The sequence below is a fragment of the Aedes albopictus genome, chromosome 3 (genome assembly GCF_035046485.1).
Source record: "Aedes albopictus strain Foshan chromosome 3, AalbF5, whole genome shotgun sequence".
Taxonomy (NCBI): Eukaryota; Metazoa; Arthropoda; class Insecta; order Diptera; family Culicidae; genus Aedes; species Aedes albopictus.
In genome coordinates this window covers 42,561,341-42,589,171 of record NC_085138.1, presented here as the reverse complement: position 1 = coordinate 42,589,171, position 27,831 = coordinate 42,561,341, and the positions used below count along the sequence as shown (strand labels likewise).

The 27,831-nt window shown below is 41.7% G+C and overlaps 1 protein-coding gene across 7 annotated transcripts; it reads right to left on the bottom strand.

Moving 5' to 3' along the window:
* Positions 1 to 19,356: 19,356 nt before the first annotated feature.
* LOC109413753 (uncharacterized) lies at positions 19,357 to 26,246 on the bottom strand. Of its 7 annotated transcripts, none has more exons than XR_009999221.1 (2): positions 19,498 to 26,246; positions 19,357 to 19,440 (listed from the first exon to the last, which is right to left on the bottom strand). XR_009999221.1 is itself a non-coding variant. In XM_062859696.1 (2 exons), exon 2 carries the CDS (start codon positions 25,549 to 25,551, stop codon positions 19,975 to 19,977), a length of 5,577 nt encoding a protein of 1,858 aa, XP_062715680.1. In that variant the 5' UTR covers positions 25,552 to 25,671; positions 25,733 to 26,246; the 3' UTR covers positions 19,363 to 19,974. The 7 variants fall into 7 exon arrangements, 3 of the variants coding, with proteins under 3 accessions (XP_062715680.1, XP_062715678.1, XP_062715679.1); XR_009999220.1 differs by having other exon boundaries at positions 19,502 to 26,246; XR_009999218.1 differs by having other exon boundaries at positions 19,363 to 19,710; positions 19,774 to 26,246.
* Positions 26,247 to 27,831: the final 1,585 nt, after the last annotated feature.

The window sequence follows — 27,831 nt, the reverse complement described above, 5'->3', positions numbered from 1 at the left end:
CAGCTGTCGTTAGGTTTTCCAATTTGGCGGATGGTGGAATCTGACATATTGGATTACCTTCTTTTTACTTACCTTGATCGCGACCAAGAGATTTTCCTCTAGCTGCTGTTCGGCATTCGCCAGCCTACTGAACAGTTCCTCCATACAGAAGATGTGCTCCTCCATATCCTCCCACTCCGAAAAACGTTTGTCGCAGATTCGCTTAAACAGCGAGACCTTCGACGTGAGACTAGCCTTCTGGTGGTGGTTCTAGAGGGCCGTCCATGCCTCCTTCGCGGTTTTCGATGGCCGGATCAACGGGTGTTGATTGTCCTCGATCCGCAACCCGATAGGACGATCCTAGGCCTACACAGAAAAAAATATTCATTTGAAATTCAGCGAGAAATCATGCACATAAAGGGAATGCTAGAGTAAGTGTATATTTACATGAAATATCATGTAAAATTACGTGACGATCGTGTAAATTTCCGCTAATAGTCGCGTAACCGGTTGGAGTCCATGATGGTTTACGCGATGGTTGGCGGAAATTTACACGATGGTGATGTAATTTTACGTTATATCTCATGTAAAAGTGCACTAACTCTAGCATTCCCTTTATGTGCATGATTTCTCGCTTAATTTTAGTTACATATTTTTTTTCTGTGTAGGCCGTGGCGTCTCCAGCGGATCAAATAGCATCCGGTTCCGTTTCGGGTTTGTTAGCTGGTGTCACGTAACGCGCTAGTTCTTTACAAACCAGCAAAAGTTCCACCTTGAAGCACCAGCTTGAATAGTTGGCGTTGTTCAGCTTTGGCAGACTGAATCGGCTTCCTTTAATTTTACTTCTAGGATTGAAAAAATTCTCGCAGGCTCATAACGTGTTGTTACACTAGGATATTCTACATCACACCAACAAATCTAGCCATGAAAATGTTTGACACTTCTCAGGTCATTTTGACAGACCACATACATGTACGAACAAGAGATCAAATATTCTACTTTATCGTTCTTCACGGAAAAAATATTATAACCCAAAGAATAAGTTTTAAAAACTCAAATTTGGCTAAACTGCATAAAGTTTTAACTCAAAGTTGGGTTGTTTTCTCCCTCGCCCCACCGCAATGTTGTCGAAAACAAAGAGAGAAGCACCGACCTATCCGCTGCTCTTCCGTGGAAGAAGCCAAATTTGGGTTTTCTTGAATTAACCCAAATTTGCGTCATTTGAGGCCTCCGTTGGGTGAAAATAACTTACCACAGGGTTAATTTTTTTGCCGCTCTCAAACGAGAACTACTCACTCACCACTTTCGCTGTTTAACGCAAATTTGAGTTATTCCACGGAAGACCGGGATTGCGTCAAAACAACTTAAATTTGGGTTGATTTGTAGTTCAGTGTTGTTGCCGTCCTTGACATGAGCATGATTACATCAGTCTAAATGACTTGAGAGTTGTCAGTCATTTTGAGGTTAGGTTCGTTGGTGTAATGAAGAATTACAAGATTACTTTGATAGATTTCAAATTAATTGTGGGTTGCTTCGTTGCACGTGATTTGAATCGACGCACAACAATTCAAGCTTAACTTTACAAAACACCGTATGTCGCAAAGAAAACAAATCGAGGTTTTGATGTGTATGCGTTCAATGATACAGATTCTATGTGTAGAGATTCTTCTTTTCGCCAATTAGCACTCCAAAAGTTCAGAACAATTAAACTTATAAACACCTTATGTAACAGTATTATTGAAAGCAATATTTTTGTTACATACGGTAGTAATATCACAACACCCTATCTACCATTTTGATGGTATCATAGCAAACTGTGACATACGGTCTTTTGGTGCCACGTTTTTTGGAGCTTGAAGGAATCACAGTAAGTACCGCTTTACCGCCACTCACACAAAAAAATAAATTGTAAGCACAATTCAATTCTATTTCAAATCAACCGATTTTTCAGTTTACTATAGCGACAAACTGATATCTTGTTCAAACTGAACTGTTATATTGTTTGATAATACAAATATTTGCATTTGTCAAAATTGTTGACAGTTTGTTAAAACAAACAGAGATATGGTATTTTCAACATGAAATAATGGATTGATTCAAACGGCTGCACTTTTGTCACTAACAAACCCGGAATGTGATTGTGACTCCCCCTTGGTGATGGCAGTAACTGCGGCAGCTCGGAAATCTATTTTTAAACCGTCGGTAAGCGGATGGGGAGGAGAACGACTAAAAAAAAGACAAAAAAGGCGAAACCGATCAACTTTTTGTGGATGCTGTCGTGACTACCTGCATGTTATCCATCACGGCCAAAGCTGCACTTGGAAGTTTGCGTGATGGATTTGCTGCACCTTCTTCGTTGTGGCAATGTTGGGATAAGCATTTTATAGATGTGTGAGTGCTTTCGGACCTAGTTTCGGACCATGTTTATGGTTTTTATTTTGTTGAAACAAATTAAATTTTTGACATTATATGAAATGATGGTAATCGGTTGTTTTTATCGATAAACTCTAAATGAAAACAATTAAATATAACTTTGGAATAAGTAAATTTTCAGTTTGAAAATTAAACATGCGTTTTATTGTTTTAAACAAGCGCCATTTTTATGCGAGCTGAGTATGTCTACCTAGTGTACGATGCATGTGAGTATAATTCAATTGCTGACAGCACAACGCTGATGCAGATTTCAATATCATCTTAAGAGTCAACACTGAATCCACAAATACCGTATGTACCAAACGAAAGAGAAAATACCCTATCTAACATTTTCACTTATTGAAACGAAAATCATCCGAAAAATAATATAAGATCCCTCATTTGAGTTTTATGTCATATAATTAATCGGTCTTAAACTATCTAGGGATGAAAAAACTAATTACGATTTCATTGTAAAATTCAAAATTTTGGAGGCGATTTTTTCTGATCAATGTGATTGTTATATACGGTGTTTTGTAAAGTTAGGCTTGAATTCTGAATGATTTGCCGTAAGATCTGGTCCGTTGTAGACCACCCAAGTAACACACTTGTCACACAAGAGTCACGGCGGCGCAGGTTTTTGTTGCGCAGAAGTCACTGTAACTTACTTCTTTGTTAGAAGTCAGTCACGGTGACTTCTGCGCAACAAAAACCTGCGCCGCCGTGACTCTTCTGTGACAATTGTGTGTTACTTGGGCAGTAGGCCGTCCCTTATTTTGCAAAAAATGGAAATGTTATAAGTTCGTTAGTGGAAAATGATCGTTTTAGTTAGGAAATGATCGTGTCAAAATTCACAATTCAAGTGGTCCCTCAAGGGGCCTAAAGTTGTCAAAAATGGTATGAGACCAAATAAACATGAATTTTTTTTGACCAAAAAGTACGCTATTCTACTAAAACCGGTGATTTTAGGACCCTGAAGAGCCGAAAATGTGCTTAGAATTGCGATATCTCTACTAGTTTTTGAGTTATTGAACAAAATAGGGTAGGTTTCCTTCGGAATCTAAAAAAATGGTCGAAAATGCTGATTTTTCGGTTGTTTTTTTGTCAATAACTCGGAAACGAGTAGGGATATCGCAAATCTAAGCACATTTTTGGTCCTTTAGAGTCCTGAAATCACCGGTTTTAGTAGAATAGTGTATTTTTTGGTCGAAAAAAAAATTTCATGTTTTTTTTTTGGTCCCATACCATTTTTGACAACTTTAGGCCCCTTAAGAAACCACTTAGCCTTGAGATACGGACTTCAAATTTTGACACGAACTTATAACATTTCTATTTTTTGCAAAATAAGGGCCTATTGGGCAGCCGCAATTTAGGCAACAGACGACGGAAGATGATGTGGGATAGCACTTTGTAGACGGTATTCTCAGGTGATCGTGATCTCACGTTCCAAGTGGTCGACTTTGTTGTGGATGGGACAGATTACCTTAGTATTTCACTCCTGATCACTAGCTTTTTGGCTTCCTGGATTTTGCCTATAGGGCATTGCATTGTTATGATTTTGTATGGGATTTTGACGTTTCTTGGCCTTGTTGTTTACAAAATTTCTGTAAGAGTGGAAGAGAAGGCGCGAATTTCATGCAGTGCCCTATTAACCGGTGCAGACAGCAAGCCGACCTTCCTGTGTTCATCTGGATGAGTTTGGCTGCAATTTTTGCTGAACATTATCCGCATGTCATTGATAACACTAGTTTACAGCATTTTTGAACTCGGTAAGCAGATGATCATTTTTGGTGTAGAATCATGCCCTGAGTTCGAAAATGCAAAGGAGAAAAATTACAGTAGAGCGGATTTTTTTTCGACTTTCCATACAAGGGTGACGATTTGAAATCGATTTTTGTTCTATTTTTAAGCAAAGTCGCTCAATTCAAACATCTCATTCTCCGTTATCAATGCTCCGATTGAGCTAAAATTTTTATTGTAACTCGCCTACATATGATATGTCAAATAAACGTCGGGAAAGAATTTTTAAGTTAGTTTTTTCTTATTGAAAAAAATACATTTCTGCAGAAAATTTTGGGAATTTTGCTAAAATTTAGGAAGATTGTCCCTAAAACTCGCCAGTATCTTAAATTTCATCAATCTAACGCAAAACCTGTATTCAGATGATCGAATGGTATTATATTCAGCTTTAAATTTATGGAAAAAGATTTAAAATTGGTTGAACAAAACGTAATATATTTGAAATTTAGTAAATTACATATTTTGAAGAGTTGCAAAACTCGATATTGAGCTAAAACTCAAAAACTGTTCTACTTAAAAATTTTTGTAGGTCGGTTTCGAAATCAGCACTAAATTGTGCTTCAAAAATTTTGGTCGTTGAAAGAAGTTCACGACTTTCGTTTTATTTTGTAAACTTGTGTAATAGACGTTTCCTTCTTCTCGAGACAACAGTGGAGATACAGAGGATTTTTTGGTGACTTTTAAACAACATTTACTGATTTACTTAAAAATATGGACAGTTTTGTAAAATTTCTGCATAAATAGTTCTGGTTCATGCTATTGTACTTCGCAGTTAGATTAAGCAATCATATGTTGACCGTGGACGCTTCCACATTGCTAATGAAGATCTCGATGAAAGTTTTCATGTTCATATTAGTGCACAACCCAGCTTTTTTGTTTTGAACCGCAGTAAACTTATCTCACATTTTACGACCTTTTCCGCGGTCCCGCATGAATGGCCACCGCGTTTACCGGTGTCGGCGGTGACACCGTGATGTACAAATAATCTGCATTCACCCATTTTAACCGGATCACGCGCGCGCGTATTTTTTATTACCCCGCTTAAGTGACCATAAAATCGATGCTATTATATCGTGTGAACGGCCAAACAAGAAGCTTTGCACTTCCATTCTGGCACAGCATCAATTTTCTCCGCTTGTCGCACATAAATTGACACCAAATTAAGTCCACTCTGTGTGAATTGACTGCGGTGGCAGTTTGTTTGTACTTGGCTTACGCAGTAGGCGTTGACTTGATCCTTCGCTGATTGAATGCACCGAAGTGAAGCAAATGCAAATTAAGTTGGCTACGCCTTTGGAGGACGTCGCAACAAACTCAAATGACTCAGATTGCGACATTGTCATTGTTGCGCGACGGTTGGAATTTTATTCAGTGCATGCAACCACTAAACAGCAAATACACGTTTACATTTTAATGCTTTCTCAATCATAGTAGTAAGATACCTTTCATCTAATCTTATATTAATTATCTCTCAAAATTCCTTCAAACTCAACTATGAGGAGGGATCACGCCTGTTCAATTTTGAATCAAGCATAGCTAACAGATGTTTATCTAAGAACAAAACTTAACTCAAAAACTGTGTAAAACGGGTAGAAGCAAATACGCTACTCACTGCTGCCATCTGTACAATAAATTGCCTCAGTAACAACCACCTAAAGGGATTATTCTCGTTTTTCATTTGCAATCAAGCGTTATAAGTGCGATCGTTGCGCCATCTCCAAATGATTGCCAGTTAGGTTGTCCTTATTGAAATGATGCTTGAAAGTGTTTACACACAATTCACATGTTTGCATAATTGTCTTTTATCTGTGAATCAAGTAAGTTTGAATGTTTCAGGTTTGACTGTCAATATTGTATTATGCCATCACTGAAACTATTTCCGCTGATGTCATAAAAAAGTATTAATTACATCTCATGATTAACGGCTTGCTGTTTCATTGGTAGTCAACTCTAAAACTTCACTGCTGCAACTTTTTTGACAGAATATCAGTTGTCTCAAAGCGGATGATCTTTGGCGTGTGCTGAGTAATCCTACACCGTCGCCGTCGTAGTCTTCGCTAGTAAAAATTGATAACCGACATTTCTCAGCCTGTTCCGCCCCTCCCCAGGAGGCATCTCTGGCTGGGTTTGTTACTTTTTAAATCCTCCGGTTATGTTTTCCTTAGAACAAAGCTCATCGCGCCGACACCTGGCCCGTGACATAACCAACCTTCGAAAATTTATCGCCAAAGTTAATAATCAACAGATAAAAATCTTCTTCGGATCTAGCGACAACCGACGAACGAGACCACGGATGGACTCGTCGATGAGGAATAGTCTTGATCTGAAACCGACAGTTTTCATAAAGACACAGGAGAGACAACCGTCATCCTCATCGCGATCGGATAGATGGGACAAAGCAGGCCTCTCGAAGACGGTAAATTATAACCTGCTTATGGTTTTGTAGTGGCCGTGTCGTAAAAACCCCGGCGCCGGCTTCTTTCGTTTGTTTTCCTATCTTGCTGTGTCGAAAATTTGTCTCCATCAGTTTTAAGTGGCGATCATCATCCGTTAGAAAATGAACCCCGGGCCTGGAAAGTCTTTACTGATCGTGTGTTTACACAAAAATTATGAACCGGCCATCGATTAAATCCCACGGTGCACACGGTTTTTACGATCCGAAAAATGCGGGCAGAAACCATTCTTTCCGGGGATGTTCGTGGGGAATCAAGGGGAAATGCGCCGTTGGACACATCTTTAAACCTTAATGGCATTTCACCCTGCATTCCAAGCCACATTCAAGAACTTGACTTGTATATTAGAGTAATTCTCGCTGATGCCGGCCCACTATTTACACCTTGTCTTCAAAAATGTTGTAGGTGGTGATTTTCTGAAAGTCCTCATCAAAAAGTAAGGAAAATGCATTTGGTTACTTAAATTGATGGACCCCTCGTTAGTTAGAGCCTAAACAGTTTTTGCAGACCCCTCGATTTTGATCAAATGGTGGTTCAATAAAACCATTACAACTCGTTATAAGTTTATCCAAAAACCACCTCAAAAGAAAATGTTGTTGAAAAGAAGGAAGACATAGTTACTAGGGTAATTTTCCAATCGTTGGACGGCTAAAAATTCGCCAACTGTTGCACACCTCATAAGAATAACATGGAGTGTGCAACAATTGGAAAATTACCCTAGTAACTCTATCTTCTCTCTTTTTAACAACATTTTTTTAGGTGGTTTTTGAAGAAACTTATATAACTGTAAACTACTGTAAATAGTAGCTCTATCATTCATCTTTTCAACAACGTTTCATTTTGAGGTAGTTTTTGTAGAAACTTTCGAGTTATAACAGTTCAAATGAGCCAACATTTCAAAAATGGTTGTGGGTCTAACTAACGAGGGGTCCACCAATTTGAGTAACCAAATGCATTTTCTTTGCTTTTTTGGCAAGGACTTTCAGAAAATCGGCACCTTAAGCATTTTTAAAGACAAGGTGTAAATAGTGGGCCGGCCTCAACGAGAAATACTCTTTTTGACATATATGTAGTTACATATAATAGTTTATTTGATGTGGAGTAGAAGTTCAGAACTCAAAAATGGCGGTCAACAATTTAAATGCTAATTTCAAAAATTTTAATGAAGTGTTCGTATTGATCCACAGTTTTAGAAAACTCACCCACAGCCTACTAGGATCATTATTTTGTTAAATTTCAAAGGGAAAACATCAGTCTTTCCATTCGAAATCTTTTTGTCCCACTCTCCCCTATCAAAGCAGTCATGACGGTTGCCATGAAATCGATTGGTCCGCAATGGTCGAAGATTCAGCTGCGTGCGGACATTTTTTCAAAAGGACATTTCAGGAATTTATCACCATCAGCATCGGCGAGATGGAATCGGTTCGATAAACGGCTCCGCATGCCGACCGAGCCAAAGGAGTGCTGCCATCAATTTGTTTAATTTAATATTTTCGTGTGACACAAACGGCCTATGCTCATCTGCTGCGAGGAGACAAAGGTTTTTGTGTTACACATAGGGATGAAACGAAAGGAGGCGAAATATTTCTACGAGCACAACCCTCCTGCTGAGTGCGGTACGGTGCGGGTGTTAAAATTGGAACAAATGATGATTCAATAAAGAAACCGAGTGCAACGTTGTTTGTTATTAATTTCGAAGTCCCACAAAATTTGTCAATTGAAGTTTCGGCAACCTACTCTTAACAACGTGTCAAACTGGCGGACCATCGATGGACAGCGATAGAAATGCAGCATTATTGTGAATTATGTGAGTTTGTTTTATCTAAATATTACCGGCGGAGTCTGCAAAGCATTGGACGCTCCCTTTAGAAACAAACCACGAAACGGAGATCTTCTTTTACCTTACCGGTCAGACTAAGGCCTAGGTAAGTGTCCTCTGCTGTACGTAGGAGATCGTCTTTTTCTACCGGTCTTATGGCTCCCGAGAACCATTTTAATCGGGTAGCCCCCCGATTTTCCCGATGTGGACGATTATTGGTTCTTTTAGCATTTGATGCAGCCAGTGGTTCATTCGCCTTCCCCAAGTCCCGTCTTCCATCTGCACTCCGCCGTAGATGGTACGCAACATGTTCAGTTCAAAAACTCCAAGGGCGCGTTGGTCCTCTATATACGTAGGGTCCATGTTTCGTGCCCATAGAGGACTACTGGTCTAATCAGCGTTTTGTAGGTAGTCAACTTCTTGTAATGGCGAACTTTATTCGATCGTAGAGTTCTGCGGAGTCCAAAGTTAACTCGAATTTCTGCCATAAAGCGTCTCTGAATTTCTCTATCTGTATACGAATTCTTTAACCGCCGGGCGCGTTAATTTCTCCCCAGGAGCCCTTTGTATCATGTACTTTGCCTTTGGCACATTAATGACTAATCCGATTGGACTGGCTTCACTCTTTAGTCGGATGTACGTTTCCGCCATCATCTCAAACTTGTGAGCTATAATATTATTATCATTGGCGAAATCAAGTATGTAACTGAACAGACTTCGTGAAAATCATACCCCTCGAGCTTATCTCCGCTCTCCTTATTACACCCTCTAAGGCGATGTTAAACAACAATCACGAAACATCATCACCTTGCCGTAACCCTCTGCGAGATTTGAAAGGTCTCGAGAGTGTACCTGATACTCGAACTACGCACATCACTCGATCCATCGTCGCCTTGATCAATTGTATCAGCTTATCCGGGAATCCGTATTCTTGCATAATCTGCCATAGCTGATCTTGATCGATTGTATCATACGCCAATTTAAGATCGATGAACAAGTGATGTGTGGGCACGTTGCATTCGCGGCATTTCTGCAACAGCTTGCGGACACCTGATCCGTTGTAGCGTGATCACCCATGAAGCCAGCCTGATATCGCCCTACGAATTGTCTTAATCGATGATAGACGGCGGCATAAAATTTGTAGGCTGCGCTGTATAGTTCTTGCAATCCAATGTATCACCCTTTTTGTAGATGGGACACACATACAATACTTTCCATGCATTCTTCCGGTTATTCTTCCTACTCCCAAATCTCGTCTGTGCCCTCGCTTGGTAGTTGATCTGCTCCAGCGGGTTTGTAGTTTTTTAACCGGCCATTCTCTTCCTCAATCTCTTGGACGTTAGGGGCCGGAAATCTTTCGCCCTGCTCATGTACTCCTAGATCTGTTACAACGCCACCCTGGGTACTTGTAACGTCGACATCAAGGTGCTCATCGTAATGCTGCCGCCACCTCTCGGTCTCCTCACGCTTGCTCTTGAGAAGATTCCCGTGGTTGATTCGGCACATGTCGGCTTGTGCCACAAAGCCTCTGCGCGAGCGGCTTAAACTGCTTGTACAACTTTCGTGTGTCCTTAGCGCGGTGCAGCTCTTCCATCGCTTCGCGATCTCGTTCTACCTTCTGGCGCTAGACCTGTGCGACGCCGCGCCACGCCGTCGCCGCCAACACTTTTTGTCGCACGCCGACGCCGACCAACATTTTCTCGCACCGGTGATCTATGTACGAACAAAATTAAGTTTACATACATTTGAAATAATAAATCTCACGATCACTATCATAAGAGTTTCAGTGCAATATATGATTTATCATCATCTCTTCTGGTAATGTAATACGACCATTAACGAAAGAGAATTAGATTATTCATATTCGTTTTTTTTGCAGTCATAGACGCTAGTCAAAACCAATCTCTAGTAGATTATTATGAGATTATCCAAAAATGGATCGTATTTTCGGAATACAATTCAGTTTCGGAATGTAATACTATGAAAAGAATATCAATAAAAACAGGGATGAGAAATGTACTGGAAAAAACGGTTACCGACTGTACATTTGACATTTTTCCACACGAACATCATAGGCCCAGCCAAACTCAAACTGTTCGAAAAATAAATGTCATAACATTTTTTTTCCAGCAGCCTTCTTCCTCGAAACGGTTTTCAAGCGCGAGAGCGCCAGTACTCGAGCACAACGACGACAAAAATTTCTGTCTCTCTCATTTTCGCATTTTTCTGCGTTTCAAACCGCTTCCAGGCGAACTTCTTTACATGCATCACAAAGCTAGGAGTGTGCTCTAGCTATTTGTGCAAATAGATTTAAATTATTTATTAAAACAAGTGAGTTATTAGCAGTTGAAAATATTTGACATTTTTCGCAATCACCCGCCTCAGCATGACTGCTCATAAATAATTTCGTGGGGAAGCGAAAACCATCAAGCGTCTGCTTGACTGCCGTTAGCGCGGCGTCTGATGGTATTGGTGCTGCCGTTGTTTTGTTTTTATTTTACTGCCAGTATCGATGAACGGTAAACAGAAAAAAGTCTCATTCTCATGCCTGAATAAAAAATCAATCATTAAAGTTATGCCCTTATGATATCAAAATTGAAAACAGTACGTTCTAACAATTTGAAGTCTGATCATTGGAACTTTAGTCTATCTATTTTTTTTTTCTATTGTTTGCCAAAAACTTGTTTTTCATTTTTCATTAAATTTCATTCATTATTAATCAAATTCACATCTCTCCAGAAGTTTCTTCAGATTCTTCCAGAAGGGCTCAATGATGCCTCCAGGAGATCCACCAGGGATATGTACAGGATTCCTTCTGAAATTCCTTCGAAGATTCCTCTAAAATTCCAATCAAAGAATTCTTCAGAACTTCCGGAATTCTTCTACAATTCCAACAAGAGATTTCTGTTAGTGTTCTGTAGGGATCGCTCAAGGAGATCCTTCAGGAATCGCTACAGGAGTGCCATCAAGGGTTCCTACAGGAATTCGTTCAAGCATCCCACCTGAAATTCCGTCGGAGATTCCTCTTAAAATTCCTTCGTAATGCCTCATGGATATTTATTATTTCAAGAGTTCTTTCAAGGATTCCTGCAGAAGTTCCTTTGGTGACCTCTCCAGGAGTTTCTAATCACCCTAATAGTTCCAGGTGGATTCAGGAATTCCTCCATATTACTATGGAATTCCTTCAAAAGTTCTCTAAGCTTATTCAACAGGAGTTCGCTCAGGTATTTATCTAGAAGTCCCTTCTTTCAGCAGGATTCATTAATGCTTCTTGGAGATCAATCAAGAATTCCGTAAGAAGTTCCTTCAGGAATTCCTGCAGGAGGTCTCTAGTCCAGGAGTTCCTGCAGGGGTTCCTACTAAAATTAATTTGGAAATTCCTACAGAAGTCATTCCAGGAGTTTCTTCAGAGATTGTTTTAGGCAAGGATGTTTTCACTCAGTTCAAAACCCGATCAGTAACCACTCTTTCCCCACTCAATCAACACCCACAGCAAAGGGCCTGGCATTACCTATACGTTTGAAAACTGGCACAGTAACTGAAAATCTGAATGAATACTGAGTGATCTTGCACTGCTGTCATTTAAACAAGTGTTCATCATCGCATGTATTTGTTATGAGCTGATAGAATCGTCTCTGCCAATCGGTAGTTCATTATCACTTTCCGATCCGATTGCGCCTTTCATGTTTTGTGTCTTGATCGAATCAATTTCTATCGCAGTCTGATAATTTTCGGAAGCTCAGTTTGCAGCTATTTGTCGACCGATTATCAAAATAAAAACATTAATCAACTGGAAATGCACACTGTATCTCATAATTGATCAGACAGACGCCGATTTTTAATCAAAATGGTCAACTATAGTTTGCTTTGATGAATTCAACTCAAATTTTGACACGGTACAGTACCGTGTTACTACGAATATGCTGAAGGAACAAAATGTTTTATTTTTTTAAGCGGTACCCCTTAGTGTTACATGAAGTTAGTATTGCAGTAAGTCATTTGAACAGTAACCGACAAATCGTTTCACTTATGTTTACTTCTAGTCATCTTAAAACGATTTCAGTCAGCCAGAGCAACCATCTAACAGGAAGCGATTCCTTGCCATTTGAAAAAAAATGTCACTTAAATGACTAGCTGAGCACGGAGCACCAACATTCCGCCACACTGAAAAATTATCGGAAGTCGGGTCAATTTTTAACGAATGCTGGGCCACTGCTGGACCCACATCGGATAACGGTTGGGTCTATGTTGGGTTTGACGTCATAAATGATGACGAAACCAGAACATATGCTTGCTAGCTGGGTATAAGGTATGTGCCGGTCGTCAGTCGTCGGAGAGCCCTGACTGCTGCTTGGGTTGGTGTAAATTTAATGATCAGAGGCCAGTCAATTATTCTGATTGTAAATGGAAAACGCTTGATTCGTTCGTGTGGAAAAGTGTACTAATTTATGATTTAGTATTTGGCTTTTGGGACGCATTCGGGATTCGAGTGGTTTCCAGGGACTTTTGGGGCCTTCCCCTGCTGATATATTAGAGGACAATTAGGACAAATGGTGGACTTGTATGAACATGCAGTGAAAGTAGGGTAGCGAACCACTTGGGCAGCGGCCGGTATTTTGGGCACTCTTCGCTATAACTCAGTCAATTCCTAATCAATTGACTTGAAATTATGTACACGGCTAGACACTAAACGTATCTAATCGCGTTCCAAAAATTATGTCAATTGATTCAAAATTGACTGAGTTATAGCAGAAAAGTGCCCAAAATAGGACCCCTGCCGAGATGGTTCCACTTCCCTATCTCTTATTTTAACGAACATTTTTCACGCCTTTTATTACATTATTGGAAATCCAACTGGTTCCACCTACACTAATGCAGAAATAGAGTGCTTTGGGTGCAACAGGAAGAAACGTGAAAAAATGCCTGTCGATTGCTGCCTAACAAGAACATTTGGAAGTAACTGATTCGGTCAAAATGAACGCACTCAGTAATCTTCTGCGAAAATTATCGCCAAGTGATTGAGCACCGCAATGTTTACAACCGACTTCGATCAATGCGTGAGAGAATCACGGCCTTGCTGCCCGACTGTCCATTCGGTTGGTGCGGCTGAATGAACTTAGCCATTAAACGTGTAAACTTGTTCATTTCCCGAGTGGCAGTGTATGTAGGCTGTACCAACACACCGATCGAAGCGGTTGTTTCAAACAGAGAGAAAATATCAGTTTCGCTCACTGATTCTCTCGGAACTCAACAACACTGGTTTTAGGAGTTTCAGGAATTCATGCAGAAGCAGATATTTCTTCATAGATTCCTCCTGAATTTCTTCAGGCATTCTTCCAGTAGTTCCTTAATAGAATCTTATAGTACGATCCAAATATACCTTCAGGTGAATTCTGGAATTGCTTCAGAAGTTTATTCAGGGTTTCCTACAGAAGTCTCTTCAAGGATTAGTACAAGAGCTCCTTCTAAGATTCCTTCAGAATATCCTCAGAGGAGATTCCTCGAGAAATTCTTTCAGGGATTCTTCCAGGAGTTCTTTCAGAGAATTTCCCAGGAGGACTCACAGATTCTTACAGGAGTTACATCAGAGATTTCGCCAGAAGCTCATTCAGGAATTCCTACATGAGTTCCTTCGGGAAATCTTGTCTCTTTTTTTCAAGAACTTCCTTAGGATTATAAGCAGGCATATCTCCAGGATATTCTTGATGGATGGAGTTTCCACAAAAATTCCTTCAGGATTTCTTTCTGGAATTCCTTCGGAAATTCTTTCGGGGATTCTGCTTGGCAATCCTTCAATCCTTCGGAGATTCCTCTTGAAAATCCTTGGGGGACACCTCCAGCAAATCCTTCCCCCATCCCGGAAAAAAATCCTTAAGGGATTCCCCCTGGAATTTGTGCAGGGGGATTTCTCCAGATTTCTCCTGTAATTTCTTCGGGCATTCCTCCTGGACTTCCTTCGCGAATGCTTCCTAGATATCCTTCGGGATTTCCTCCTTCAGGGATTCCTCCTGAAATTCTTATGAGAATTTCTCCTGATATTCCGCCGTGGATTTTTTCTGACATCTCTTAGGGGTTTCCTCTAGGAATTCTTTCGGAAATTCCTCCTAGAATTCCTTTTGGAATTTTTCCAGGAATTCTTTCGGGGATTCCTCTTGGGATTCCTTCGGGGATCCCTCCTAGAGTTCCATCAGGGATTTCTTCTGGAACTTCCTCGGAGATTCCTTCTGGACTTCCTATGGGGATAAAAATCTTTCGAGGATTCCGCTTGGAAATCCTTCGGAGATTCCTACCGGAATCCTTTCGAAGCTTTCCCCTGGGATTCCTGTAGGGATTTCTCCTGTAATTTTTTCGGGGGTTCTCCTGGAATTCCTTTAGTAATTCCACCTGAAATTCCGTCGGGTATTCCTTCTAAACTGCTTTCGGAGATTCCTCCTAGAATTGCTTCGATGATCCCTCATGAAATTCCTCCAGAGATTCCTCTTAGAACTCTTTCGGGAATTTCTCCTGGAATTCTCTTGGAATTCCTTCTTTGATTCCACCTTGAATTCTCTCAGGAATTTCTCCTGGAAGTACTTCGGTGATTCGTCTTGGAATTGCTTTTGAAATTCATCGGAAATTCCAATCAGGAATTTCTTGAGAAGTTTATGCAGGAATCTCTCTAAAAGAGTTGCTTGAACCGTCACAGATTCCTGCAGAAGTTCCTTCAGAGTTTCCTACAGCAGTTCCTGTTGAGGTTGTTTCCGAAGTTTCTCATGGATTCCTCCAGTAGTTTCTTTAAAGTTCCTTCTGGAATTCTTTGGGCGATTCTGGCGCGCTACCATCCGTATCAGCTGCTTTGTTTCTTGTGAACGACACAGCAGTTCCATTTCTTCGCACTCCACTTCTTCCAGGCGGCACCTTTTCTCTCCGAGGAAGCAGGACGGCTGCTTCCGCTGCTGTCTGTATCGCTTCACAGTCGTGTTTCATGCTGCAGCATTACCGTCCGCGATACCTTCTTCTGCTCCAAAACCGATACCCGAGCAGAGGAGAATAGAAATTGATAACAAAAGAATGACATAACCTGTTTTTATATCATAATTTGTTATTGTTAACTTATCAAAATATATCTTTCTAATAACATGTTTTGTTGGGCAATCTTATTTTGTTATGTTCAAGTTATTGGGATATATCCACAAGATAACATTTAAATAATATATTTTATTGTAGAACAAGTTTAGTTATCATTCTACTATAGAGGACGCTGTTGTTTCGCTCGAGTTAAACGCTTTTTTATTGCTCCGATTTCGCACTTATTACTACGTGAAATCCGCTTAAGTTATTCAATATTTGAGTTCGTAGTGCTTGATGCTCCTGTGCTCGACCCGTGTGTTGATAAATTAAGTATCTAAACTGTTAAGGAGATCGGAATTATTGGAAAATTCAAAGTGATTTCGTTGAAGCCGTTAGAGAGTAACAGTCAAGCATAATGGATAATCAGTGCAAGAAATGCGCCGCAGACATTGACACTCTTCACTGTCTTTACACTGTGTGTGAGGGGAAATGCGCCAAAAAGTTCCACGCTGCGTGTGTTGCTGTTACGGAGGATCAATTATGTGCCCTATCCAACAATATCGTTTGGATGTGTGACGATTGCATTTTTGAATATCGCAAGACCAGAGATCGCTCTCCGGAATCTCCCAAGGCTCAACCGTCGGATAATTCTTCATTGACAACAGAACTCGAGGAAATCAAATTGCAAATCGGATCAATAAATAATTCGATCGCGAAATTGTCTATTGCTATCGCATCCTCTTCCTCATTTGCTCCAGCACAACGACAATCGACACCAATCAACTCTCCATCGCAACCGTTAAACAATGCCAGTGACTGTACATCCAATAGCTCGCACTTGCCTAGGCACACATCTAATGATTCGTTTTCGCTGCTTTTAACAAACGTCGACCGACGTGTGACAGAAAACGATATAGCTCGCCTGGTATCGCAGTCCCTCTGTGCTCCGGAACCCGAGTGTTTGGAAGTAACGAAATTAGTACCTCGTTGGAAGAGTTGCGATGATCTGGATTACATTTCATTTAAGATTGTGTTGGCTAACCGTTGGAAGCTACTAGCCATGACTGCAACCACCTGGCCACGCGGGATAAAGTTTCGTGAGTTTGCTCGTAGGAACAACGACCCATGGAAACCACTAGCGATAAGGAACGAAACAGTTTAATGCCCGCAGTCCTGTTTATAAAATTGATACATAAATTGTTACACGATTCTTGTGCACGTATAATCTGCAGTTATCATTCTTGTTAAATGGTTTTGTATTTAATTTGTTACGTTTGTTGATATTTTCAATGTGATGTGCTTGATATATTTCTAATATGTATGTAATGTTTAAAAATAATGAGTTGTTGAGTGAACGTTTTAGTATTGCGCTTTTGTTGTAAGTCTCAGTTTAGCTTTGTAGAAACCATAATATTAAGTAATACAGTCTGTACAGGCAACCTGAAGACGATGTAAATAAATAATAATAATAAATAATAGAGAATGTACAAATATGTGATGAACAATAACACAACAGTAACAAGTTCACAAATTACCTGTTATTAAGTTGTGATTGGTCTAACAAAACATGTTATTGAGTTAGTCTTCCAGGGTCTTTTTTTTTGTTATGATATTTATTATTCTGCAGTTTATGACAGACAAGTTTATAACATAAAATGTTATGCTAATAACATAAAAAATACTGGTTCTATTATACAGTTATTAAGTCAAAATAACATTTTATTATGCTTTTGATATTTTCTTCTGCCCGGGTCTAGTCCATTTGTGACTCCGTTTGCTGTGGAGATCTCCAAGGAGGCTGCCGTCCCAGTACAGTACTTTTTCGATTATATCACGAATAAAAAAAATAATTGCGTGATATACTGGAGCGTGATAAAATTGAAACATATTTTTTGCGAGTGTTTTTATTACTCAAAATACACCTCAATACAAAAAGCAAATAAAAAGCGAGCTAAACATCAAACCGCAATGGAAATTGAAAATTTCAGGCAGCATTTTGAAAAATAAACCTACCCAACTGTTAATAAAGATAAAGAAGCCATCCTAGACTGTATTTATGCTGCATTGTTGAGCAGTGTGAAGAATCCCCTAAACGCCTCAACTAACTAGTGAAGACGAAATAAAGCCACATGAAATGGAACGCATGAAGTCTGAAATGGCACTCAATAGTTTGTTGGAGTGAGCAAGCAATGAGTAGCATTTTCAATCTTGAGTATTATTTAAGTTATACATCCATGCTATCGGTATTTGTATGATAGCAATTGATCATCATTGATCATTTCATACCGTCGTTTAAGTGATTTTAATAGTCTATTGTGATGAACAACTTTGTATTCTCTTATGCTAGGAATCTTCCTAAACTTATATGAAGCTGTTAACGGAATTCTATTTATAGCTTGAATTTTGTCATTTTGTTAAACCAACTTTGATTGAAATTAGTTAAAATTACAGTTTTATACAGCTTTTCGTTTGTTCGGTAAATATTTGAGATGCTTTAGAATGCGATTCTAGATAATCTAGTTCAGTTCCCGGTCTGTAATTCCTTATCACCTTTGTCACTGAAACCATCTAGGGCAGAAGCATCAGTTTTGGCCATAATACAGATTGAAACCTTTCATATTGGCATATTTCTGGAGCAACATTTGAAAAGGGCCCAAGAGGTCTTGTGTATTTTTTCTAAAACGCTCCATAGGGCCTAACAGCAGCCCGCCCACGCAAACAAACACCGTTATCCGAAAGATCGATGTTTGCTCTATCTGATAGCGGTCTTAGTTTGTGTGAACAAGTTGATGGAGGCTCAGGAGCGACGTGTGAAGTCATTGTTTACCAATGCTTGTATGCCCTTTTCAAATGTTGCTCCAGATTTGTAGTTTTAATTGATTAATTTGTCATTTTTTGGAATGGTTTCCTTTATACTGACCAAAACTGGTGCGCGAACTATACTAATGTGCAAAAGTAGTACTTATGACAATTCATATGTCCTATTTAATTTGTTATATGTACTTGAAAATATTTCTAACAATTATCATAGCGTGATAAAATCGAAAAAAATACCGTGCTAGAATCGAGAGTGATATAATGGAGCGTGATTAAATAGAACCGTGACAAAATCGAAAAACCACTGTACTAGTTATGAAAATATACCAGAGAAAATATTGTTACCTAAAAGAGTGTTGAGAAAACCTGCTAAAACCTACCACAGTTACTCTATTTTCTATGAGTTGAAAATTCTCCTCTTTTCTGAAGGGAATCAGATTCTAGGTATCATATCTCTAAATGTGATCATTTTTTCAAGGTCATTGAGGTGGTGGAGTAATTCATGTACCTCAGATCCTCTATTACAGCTGACAACAATGTCAATCGTGAAAATCGAAGGCGCATCATCAGTGGAAGTCGTAGCTACTACAGGTTTCAGAAGAAGCTGCAGTCTAAAAAGCAAATGTACCATGTACTAAACGCTTATAAGACCGGTATTCCTCACCAACTCGAGACATGGAACATGCTTGAAGAGGGCCTGCAAGCACTCGGAGATTTCGAGCTAGCGTGCTAAGGGCGAAGGATGAACCACGAGCTTGCTACACTCTACGGTGGACCCAGCATCCTGAAGTTGGCCAAAGCCGGAAGGTTGACAGGGCACGTTACAAGATTACCGGACAACAACCCTGCAAAGTTGGTGTTCGCGACTGATCCGGTTGGCATAAGGCGTGGAGCGGAGAGAAAGCACGATGGGCGGACCAGGTGGAGAGTGACCTGGCAAGTCTTGGACGTGACCGAGGAGGAGAGCGGCAGTCGAGTATTGTGACGTACTAAGTGACGTACTATTGTTGATTATGTATTATCATAAATGTAATTGTTACGGAAGTAACAAGAGCGAATTTGATCCGGTTTTTTGAACGCGTTTATTCCACAGCAACGGTTAAAAATTTCCTACAATGGCACAATAATAATCAGGGTAATTCATGTTGGATTGTTTTTAGGGCTAACCTACGTTTCGTGAGTTCAGCTACATCTACTTGACCGTATCTTGTTCCCGGATTATTGGCAGAATACCGATGCAATACTGGACACTTATCTGTGTAGGCAAGTAATTATAATTATGATTGCGGGTAACATAGACAGTAGAATTACCTACATTATATCGATACTTCTGATTATTGCAGAATCATTCAACTCTAACCTTCATTCACTGCAATCAACCTAGTTAAGAATTGAAGTTATTAAGATAGAGAAAATATGCATGGAAACTTATCTTATACCTACTTGTTTAGGATTAGTAAACAAAGGAATCAAATATGCAGTATTTTAATTAGAATATACAAAATTATTTTAGTTTAGGAATTCACGTTGGCTTCACTTATAGTTCGTGGTACAATGTTATCTTTTTCTTAAGTTCTTCTTTCGCTGTCTATTCTGACAACCGCCGATGACATACGTCTGTCTACGGCGCAAGGTCATCCAAATTCACGGTGTAGTAGGTGCGGCGTCGCACAATGGGCGTGCGCAACAGCCCCCCCCAGTGGTTGGACCCTGGTCCGATCCGCTCGTATTTGCACCTACGTCCAGTACAGCGAGGTTGACTGCAGATCTTTGAAAAATCCCTCCAGATGTTTGTACTGAAGCTTGACGAACTTGGCCATCCTTCGAAAGATTCGTAGCTAACACCTTACCTTTTGGCCAACAGTTTCTGGGTTGCTTGGGGTCCACGATAACAACTATATCGCCCACAGCAATTGGTTTTACTGGGGCAAACCACTTTGTACGTCGAGTGATGTTTGGGAGGTATTCGTCCACCCAACGTTTCCAAAAGAAGTTCGCAAGAATTTGCGAAGTTTTGTGGGACTGCTTTAGAGATGTAGAACGGTCGTCAAACGGTACCAAAGGCTTAAGACCATTCGACGATCCCACCAGAAAATGATTAGGTGTCAGCGCGGGTGAAGATTCGTCCTCTATCGGTACATGCGTCAGCGGCCTGCTGTTCACTACGTTTTCCACTTCGATAAGGCAGTTTCTCAGCACCTCTTCTTTTGGTAGACGATTTGGCTGCATTTCATAAAGTATTTTTTTCACGGATTGTATCAACCTCTCCCATGAGCCTCCCATGTGGGGAGTGGCTGGAGGGTTGAATACCCACGAAGTTGAAGAGGTAGTGAACTCCCTGATCATTGCGTCCTGGTCAATTGATTGCAGAGCGTTTTTAAGTTCTTTCTCAGCCCCGATGAAATTGGTACCACGGTCACTAATAATCTGGATCGGTACTCCTCGACGTGCGAAACAATTGCGCAATGCCATTATACACGAATCTGTGTTAAGGGTGTGGGCTAATTCTATATGTATGGCACGCACGGTAAGGCAGGTCACTAGGACCCCCCAGCGTTTTTCTACTCGACGACCAACTGCTACATTGAAGGGCCCAAAATAGTCCACTCCTATATAAGAAAATGGGCGAACATAGGCAGCTAGTCGCGCTTTTGGAAGATTACCCATCGCAGGCGGTGCTGGTTGAGCCTTACGGACCTTGCAACGTTGACAGCTCGATTGGATTCTTTTGCATTCGATGCGGAGTTTAGGGATATAGAACTTTTTGCGGGTTTCATTTACAAACGTCTCATAGCACAGATGGTGATACTTCTCATGAATGCTTTGGAGAACCAGCCTTGTAAGTGCATGTCCTCTTGGTAGCACAATTGGATATTTAGTGTTTTTCCCAACATAGTCACATGCATCGATGCGACCGTGAATGCGAAGCACTCCGTCATCGTCGATGATTGGAGTGAGCTTATAAAGTCGATTCCCCTTTGGAAGGGTGGACTTACCTGACCCCGCAGTCAAAAGGGTAATTTCATCGGAGTAGACATCATTTTGCGCACGTTTGTAGTGAAAAACTTCAGCTTGTAGAAGTTCTGTACTCGTCAAAGGACCAGCCACCGGTGACCCTCCTGCAATTCTTTGTCTTATGTTCGACGGGAATCTAGCTACTAGGGCAGTAATCCGTCGCAAACGATGCCAACTGGAAAATTTGTCGGCTTGTAGACAATCAAGAACCGGAGCTACTGCGTGATGGAGCATGCTCGGTCGAATTTCTAGTGTGGTCATCTTCTTTGGCAACGGTTCCAATGGCCAGTTGTTTCTTGGTCCCCAGAGGAACGGTGGTCCCCTTCTCCATCGACTGTCAGCATCAAATTCTATTTGTCGCTGAATCTTCGTGCCTTCGTCCGCAACGTTTTCCTTGGTGGGTACATATTTCCATTCCGTAATATCGCTGGACTCCAGAATATCGGTTATCCTAAAGGCCACGAACTGTGAGTATGTCCGGTGGTCTGAACGCAACCAGCACAAAACATCAGCAGCGTCTGTCCAGAAGTAGCGTTGCGTTATTCCAATTGAATGTCCTTCTTGGATGCTTTTGGCAAGTCGGGTTCCAACTACAGCCGCCTGGAGTTCCAGACGCGGTATTGAAACAAATTTCAGGGGAGCCACCCTGGTTTTGGCGCCCACCAAAACGCAATCGATTTGTTCAGCTTGCTCAAATCGTAGGTACGACACAGCGCAGTATCCGAGTTCGCTAGCATCCACAAATGTATGCAGCTCGATGCTCAGTTTCTCGTATGAGCGCCCCTTTGTGTAGCATCGTGGGATTCGAACGGAGCTTGCTTGGGGGAGATATTTCAACCATGCTCTCCATTTTTGCATATGACGAAACTCTATCGGTTCGTCCCAGGATACACCTGACCGCCATATCTCCTGTAGCAAGAGTTTCAGAGGCATGAGGAAGTTTGCAATCAGACCTAGTGGATCGTAAACGGACATGAGCATGCTGAGTAGCTCCCGCTTTGTTGGGTGCTTAACGCCGGTCAGCAGGTCTGCATATCGCTCTTTCGATAGTTTGAACTGAAATTCGTCGGTGTCGGTGTTCCACCACATTCCCAACACCTTCTCCAGGGCGATCTCCTTGTTAAGGTCCAAGCTCTTGCCTGGGATGTTTTCACTGTTGAGTGCTGTCCTAACCGTTGGGGAATTTGAGATCCATCCTCTCATTTTGAATCCGCCTTGCTGATGGATGAACCGGACGTCTTCCGCTAGCTGAATGGCTTCGGATTCGGTGTCGACACTAGCCAACATGTCATCCACATAATGGCTCTTCCGAATCGCACTGGCTGCTTCTGGTAGCTGTCCTGCAAAACGTTCTGCATTTTGGTTGATGACGAAGTTGGCGGAGCTCGGCGAGCATGTAGCCCCAAACGTCATGACAGTCATCACGTATTCGTCAGGTTCACTCGTATCCATTTTGTCTTGGAAGAAGAATCGTTGGCTTTGTTGGTCTTCCTCATTCATCCTGACCTGATGGAACATTTCTTCGATGTCTCCACATATAGCGATCCGACGCTCCCGAAATTTGTATAGGACGAACGAAAGAGGCTCCAAACGATCCGGGCCTTTTAAAAGGACGGAGTTGAGTGATGTCCCACTAACAGCTGCGGCCGCGTCCCACACAATTCTTACTTTGCCTGGTTTGTTTTCGTTGAAGACAGGGAAAATGGGTAGGTACCAAATGCGATTACCAGGTTGATGCATTTCCTGATGTGATAGCTTGCGAATATAGCCCTTTCGAATGTAGTCGGCTATTTTGTTCTTCAAGGTTTCGCCCAAAGTCGGTTCGCGTTTCATCCTTTTCACAAGGCAGTTGTGACGTCGGAGGGCCATCGATTTATTGTTGGGTAGACGTACATCATCATACTTCCACAGGAGGCTCGTCGTGTATCTCCCATTTTCTAGACGCGTGTTGGATTGTAGAATCTTAAGAGCTCGTTCATCGTCAACTGATAACAGCTCCTTCCTTGATGCGGTGATGCCTATGCTATCAAGGGCAAAGTAGTTCTTAACTGCGGCGTGGAGATTTTCGTCAGCTTTGGTAGAGTGGGAGCAAATGTGGAAGCTGTAGGGGACTGTAGACGGCTTGGGATGATCATCCAGGCAGGTTCCGAAGATTGTCCACCCCAGTCGAGTTTTTGTGGCGATGGGTCCATTTTCGCCGCCTTCTCGACTATCCAGAGCGTGACCGAGTCGAATGTTGTTCATTCCGATGAGCAAACGTGGGCGAATGTTGTTATAAGACTGTACAGGTAAGCCTTTCAGATAACCGTATTTTCTGCAAAGCTTGGACACGGAGAGCGTTTGAGCTGGCAACTTCAGATCTTTCACGGTGAACACTTCTGATAGCAGGAATTTATTGTCCTCGTTTTCAGTTCCGGATACATGGAGTGAAACTCGTTCAGCCGAATCTTCGAAGCGGCAATGATCGGCGGTCCATCGGATGCACAAAGGGTGCTTTTCACCACGAAGGTTCAGATCAGCTGCCAACTCATCTTCCAGCAGTGTGATATGCGATCCACAATCAACGAATGCGTAAGTGTGCACAGTGTTCCCATTGTGATGCAGCACTACTGGGACGTACTGAAACAGTACCGACTTTTCGTTCCATCGGTGTGTGTTACAGTTGAGCTGATTTAAATTGACGTTGTTTGAGGAGCTTTCGCCTTGCTCGGGTTCGGCTGATACTCTGGCAGCCGTGTACGTGCCTGCGCGTTCATTGTGAAGCAGGCGGTGGTGTTTGAAGGTGCAGCCATTCTTGCCGCAGATATCGTTTGATCTACACGGTCCACGGTGAGTTCCTAGGCAAGTTCTGCATAATTTGTGGACTCGTAATGCTGCCCAACGGTCGGGGTGGTTCAAATTCAGAAATTCAGGGCAATTTTCCACAGTGCTGCACGAATTTTGGCAAACTACGCAACCTTCTTTCGCTTGATATGTCCAGGTGGGCCCTTGTTGAGGTTGAGGTTCGGAGTGAACACTTATAAATCCATCTTCTCTGTTTCCGCTTCTACGAGGTTTTGCTTCGTACGCAGGTAGTGACGTCGACGACATTGTCACGGTACTGGCTGCTTCTGCCACAGTGTACAGCCAGTCGCTAAACTCCAATAGTGACACCCTCGGAAGCCGTACACGGTGTGTGGCCCAGTTTAGTTTCACCATTGTAGGCAGTCGTTCAACTAGGCCGTGAAGGAGGGTAATGTTATAAAGATGCTCCTCCAAGTTGCAGGCTTGCACAGTAGCAACCATATTCCGTACAGCTAGAGCAAAATCGACAAGTGTACTGAGTCTGTCTGCTTTCGGTGCCGGGATTTTGTTAATTTTCTCGATAAGGCTGTGGACTATAATCTCAGGACGCCCAAAAAGCATTTTTAATGTAGAGAGCGCGTGTTCCAAATTTGCGGGGTGCAGTAGCTGGCATCTTACTGCATCCAGTGCTTTTCCACGTAGGCAACGTTGTAATCGAACCATATTTTCCTCCGGGGTATATCCGCATAGCCTAGTGGTGTTTTCGTACGTGGCGATAAATAGGGGCCACTCTTCTGGTTCGCCGCTGTAGATGGGTAGCTCTTTAGCCACCGCGTGACGAGCTGCAATTTGGCTGGAGTTAAGCATTGCTGTCTCGTTTGCCCCTCCTATGCCTTCAAGGAGGTGGAGCTCAGGAGCGGTTGGTGGAGCTGGCCGTAACGGAGATGAGTGACATGGTGGCATACGAAAACTATCATCGGGCATTGAATGGGAGGTTGGTAGTGGATTACTTGCTGTTCCTGATGCTTCCATCATCAACTGATATTTACGCTGCAGGTATTTTCGCTCTAGCGCTCGTTCTTCCTCGAGCATTTTCAGCTGCAGGTCAACTGACAGCTGGACAGGGCGTGTGGGAGGAGGTGGCAGAGCTGTCGCTAGTGGAGGCGCTGGTGGTGCAGGTACTTTTGCTGTTGACGGTTCGCTGGTTGGCACTGGCATGGATGTCGAGCCAACTGTGGGGTTTATCATATTCGCTCTGGCGCAGCTCGGGCAAATCCATGGGTGATTGGCAGTGTCTTCTGTCACCCCGACACAGTCGAAATGAAACCAGTTACTACACTGATCACAACAGACCATCCGGCTGTTGTCTTCCGACTGACACATCGAGCAGCTGCGGTCTGGAGGCGGGGCGAGTGGTGGCATGATGCAGTTACTCCTCAATAATCCGGAAACGAAATTTTTAAATTTGTTACGGAAGTAACAAGAGCGAATTTGATCCGGTTTTTTGAACGCGTTTATTCCACAGCAACGGTTAAAAATTTCCTACAATGGCACAATAATAATCAGGGTAATTCATGTTGGATTGTTTTTAGGGCTAACCTACGTTTCGTGAGTTCAGCTACATCTACTTGACCGTATCTTGTTCCCGGATTATTGGCAGAATACCGATGCAATACTGGACACTTATCTGTGTAGGCAAGTAATTATAATTATGATTGCGGGTAACATAGACAGTAGAATTACCTACATTATATCGATACTTCTGATTATTGCAGAATCATTCAACTCTAACCTTCATTCACTGCAATCAACCTAGTTAAGAATTGAAGTTATTAAGATAGAGAAAATATGCATGGAAACTTATCTTATACCTACTTGTTTAGGATTAGTAAACAAAGGAATCAAATATGCAGTATTTTAATTAGAATATACAAAATTATTTTAGTTTAGGAATTCACGTTGGCTTCACTTATAGTTCGTGGTACAATGTTATCTTTTTCTTAAGTTCTTCTTTCGCTGTCTATTCTGACAACCGCCGATGACATACGTCTGTCTACGGCGCAAGGTCATCCAAATTCACGGTGTAGTAGGTGCGGCGTCGCACAATGGGCGTGCGCAACAGTAATGTTGAGCAAATAAATGTATGTATGTATGTTTGTATCTTGAAATCATTTGGTAGTATCCCAAACAAAACTTCATCCCACATCAACACGTCTAACGAGCCGTTGTTGAAAATGGGAGGATCCTTTTCCCGGCATGCAGTTTGCCACCACTTGGCGATCGTGTTCTGGATCCTCGAGATGATGTTTTCAGCAACGAAGTAAAGAAAGAAAAAATCCTGCACCCAAAGAGTGCAGAACCAAACCAGAACCTCACACCATTAATCATCTAATTAGAGGGAAAACAAACACCGTGTAAATGCCAAGAACAGCAGACAGGTTGCATGTGATACGGTTTTGTTTCTTCACCTTCGCCATCCGACTGTGGCCGCAGTAAGCTGCTGGCTGCCCCTTCGCCTCTTCGGAACCGTTTAATGGTTTCGAACTTCTTGTAAATTTATGTTTCGAAATTTTGGAAAATTGATTTATTAGGTTGATTTGTTAGGTTCCCCCGGTGTGGTTGGTCGAAGAGAACCGCATCGACTCTCAGTTGATTGTGGGTTGTTTCCCTGTGAGCTGTCTTCTTGTTTTTGATTAGTTGCTCGATTTCGCCTTTTTGGGGGATCCCGTGTGTTGAAGGATTCCCGACCTTGGAGATGTTACAGGATTTCATCATAATTGTATCAGTTACGGTTAGCAAATAATTAAGGAATTAACCATCAAAAAGATGAACAATGGAAAGTAAGTAGAGTAACAAGTCTACTTTTCTGTGCTTCAGGTTGACGATGTGTTATCTCTACCAAGTCGGGTTGATATAGTTCAGCGAGGGTGGATCATCATCATTCGAAAAATTCCAGCGCGTCAAAAGCCCTACTAGAGTTGAGGCCGCACGGACCAAGAGCGGAGGGGTGATTAAGGTATTCCGTTTCGTGATAATCCTTAATTAAAATGCACCTTTTTTCTTTCTCTGGTTTCGCTTTTGAGTTGCGGATTGGCGAGAGCTTTCAGGATAACTAATGTGTGTTGGGAGGATTTCTTGGAAATTTGAAACTCTGATTCATTTCAACGCGCTTGCCTTCTTCAAGTGGAGGAATGCGCGTGTCCACGGCGATGTTTCGGATTCAGATTCCATTTATCATCTGTACCACTGGCGATTGAATACATAGGGTACGGACGCTTGCAGGGGCAATTAGCAATAAGAATTGGATGGCGACGACGATCCTAGCCTGGGGTTGGTTAATCATGTGCGAGATATTCGAGTAGGAAGCTTATCACAATGATCTAGAACAGAGCTGCGTAAGTGATGTAAGTGCTGAAATTATTTTTTCCACCTGAACTATCCACCCCAGAAAAACCAAACAAAACTTTCAAAGTTTATAAAATCTAAAGGAAGCGCCTGAAAGTATGTAACAGTATGTATGCGATCTTTGATGACCATTTTTCACATATTGTTTAAAGTTTAAAGCGTCATCTTTAACCTGGGAGCGGTCGCGTCGTGTACTGTGTACACGCGCCATGAAACATGCACGCTAGTGATACACAGCGTGAACGTAGTGCTATTGCAGGTAGTCGAAGACGCGACTGCTCGAGGGTTAACGAATAA

Coding starts and splice junctions, on each gene's coding strand:
- LOC109413753 (XM_062859696.1), bottom strand. CDS start 25,551: ATGCCACCACTCGCCCCGCCTCCAGACCGCAGCTGCTCGATGTGTCAG.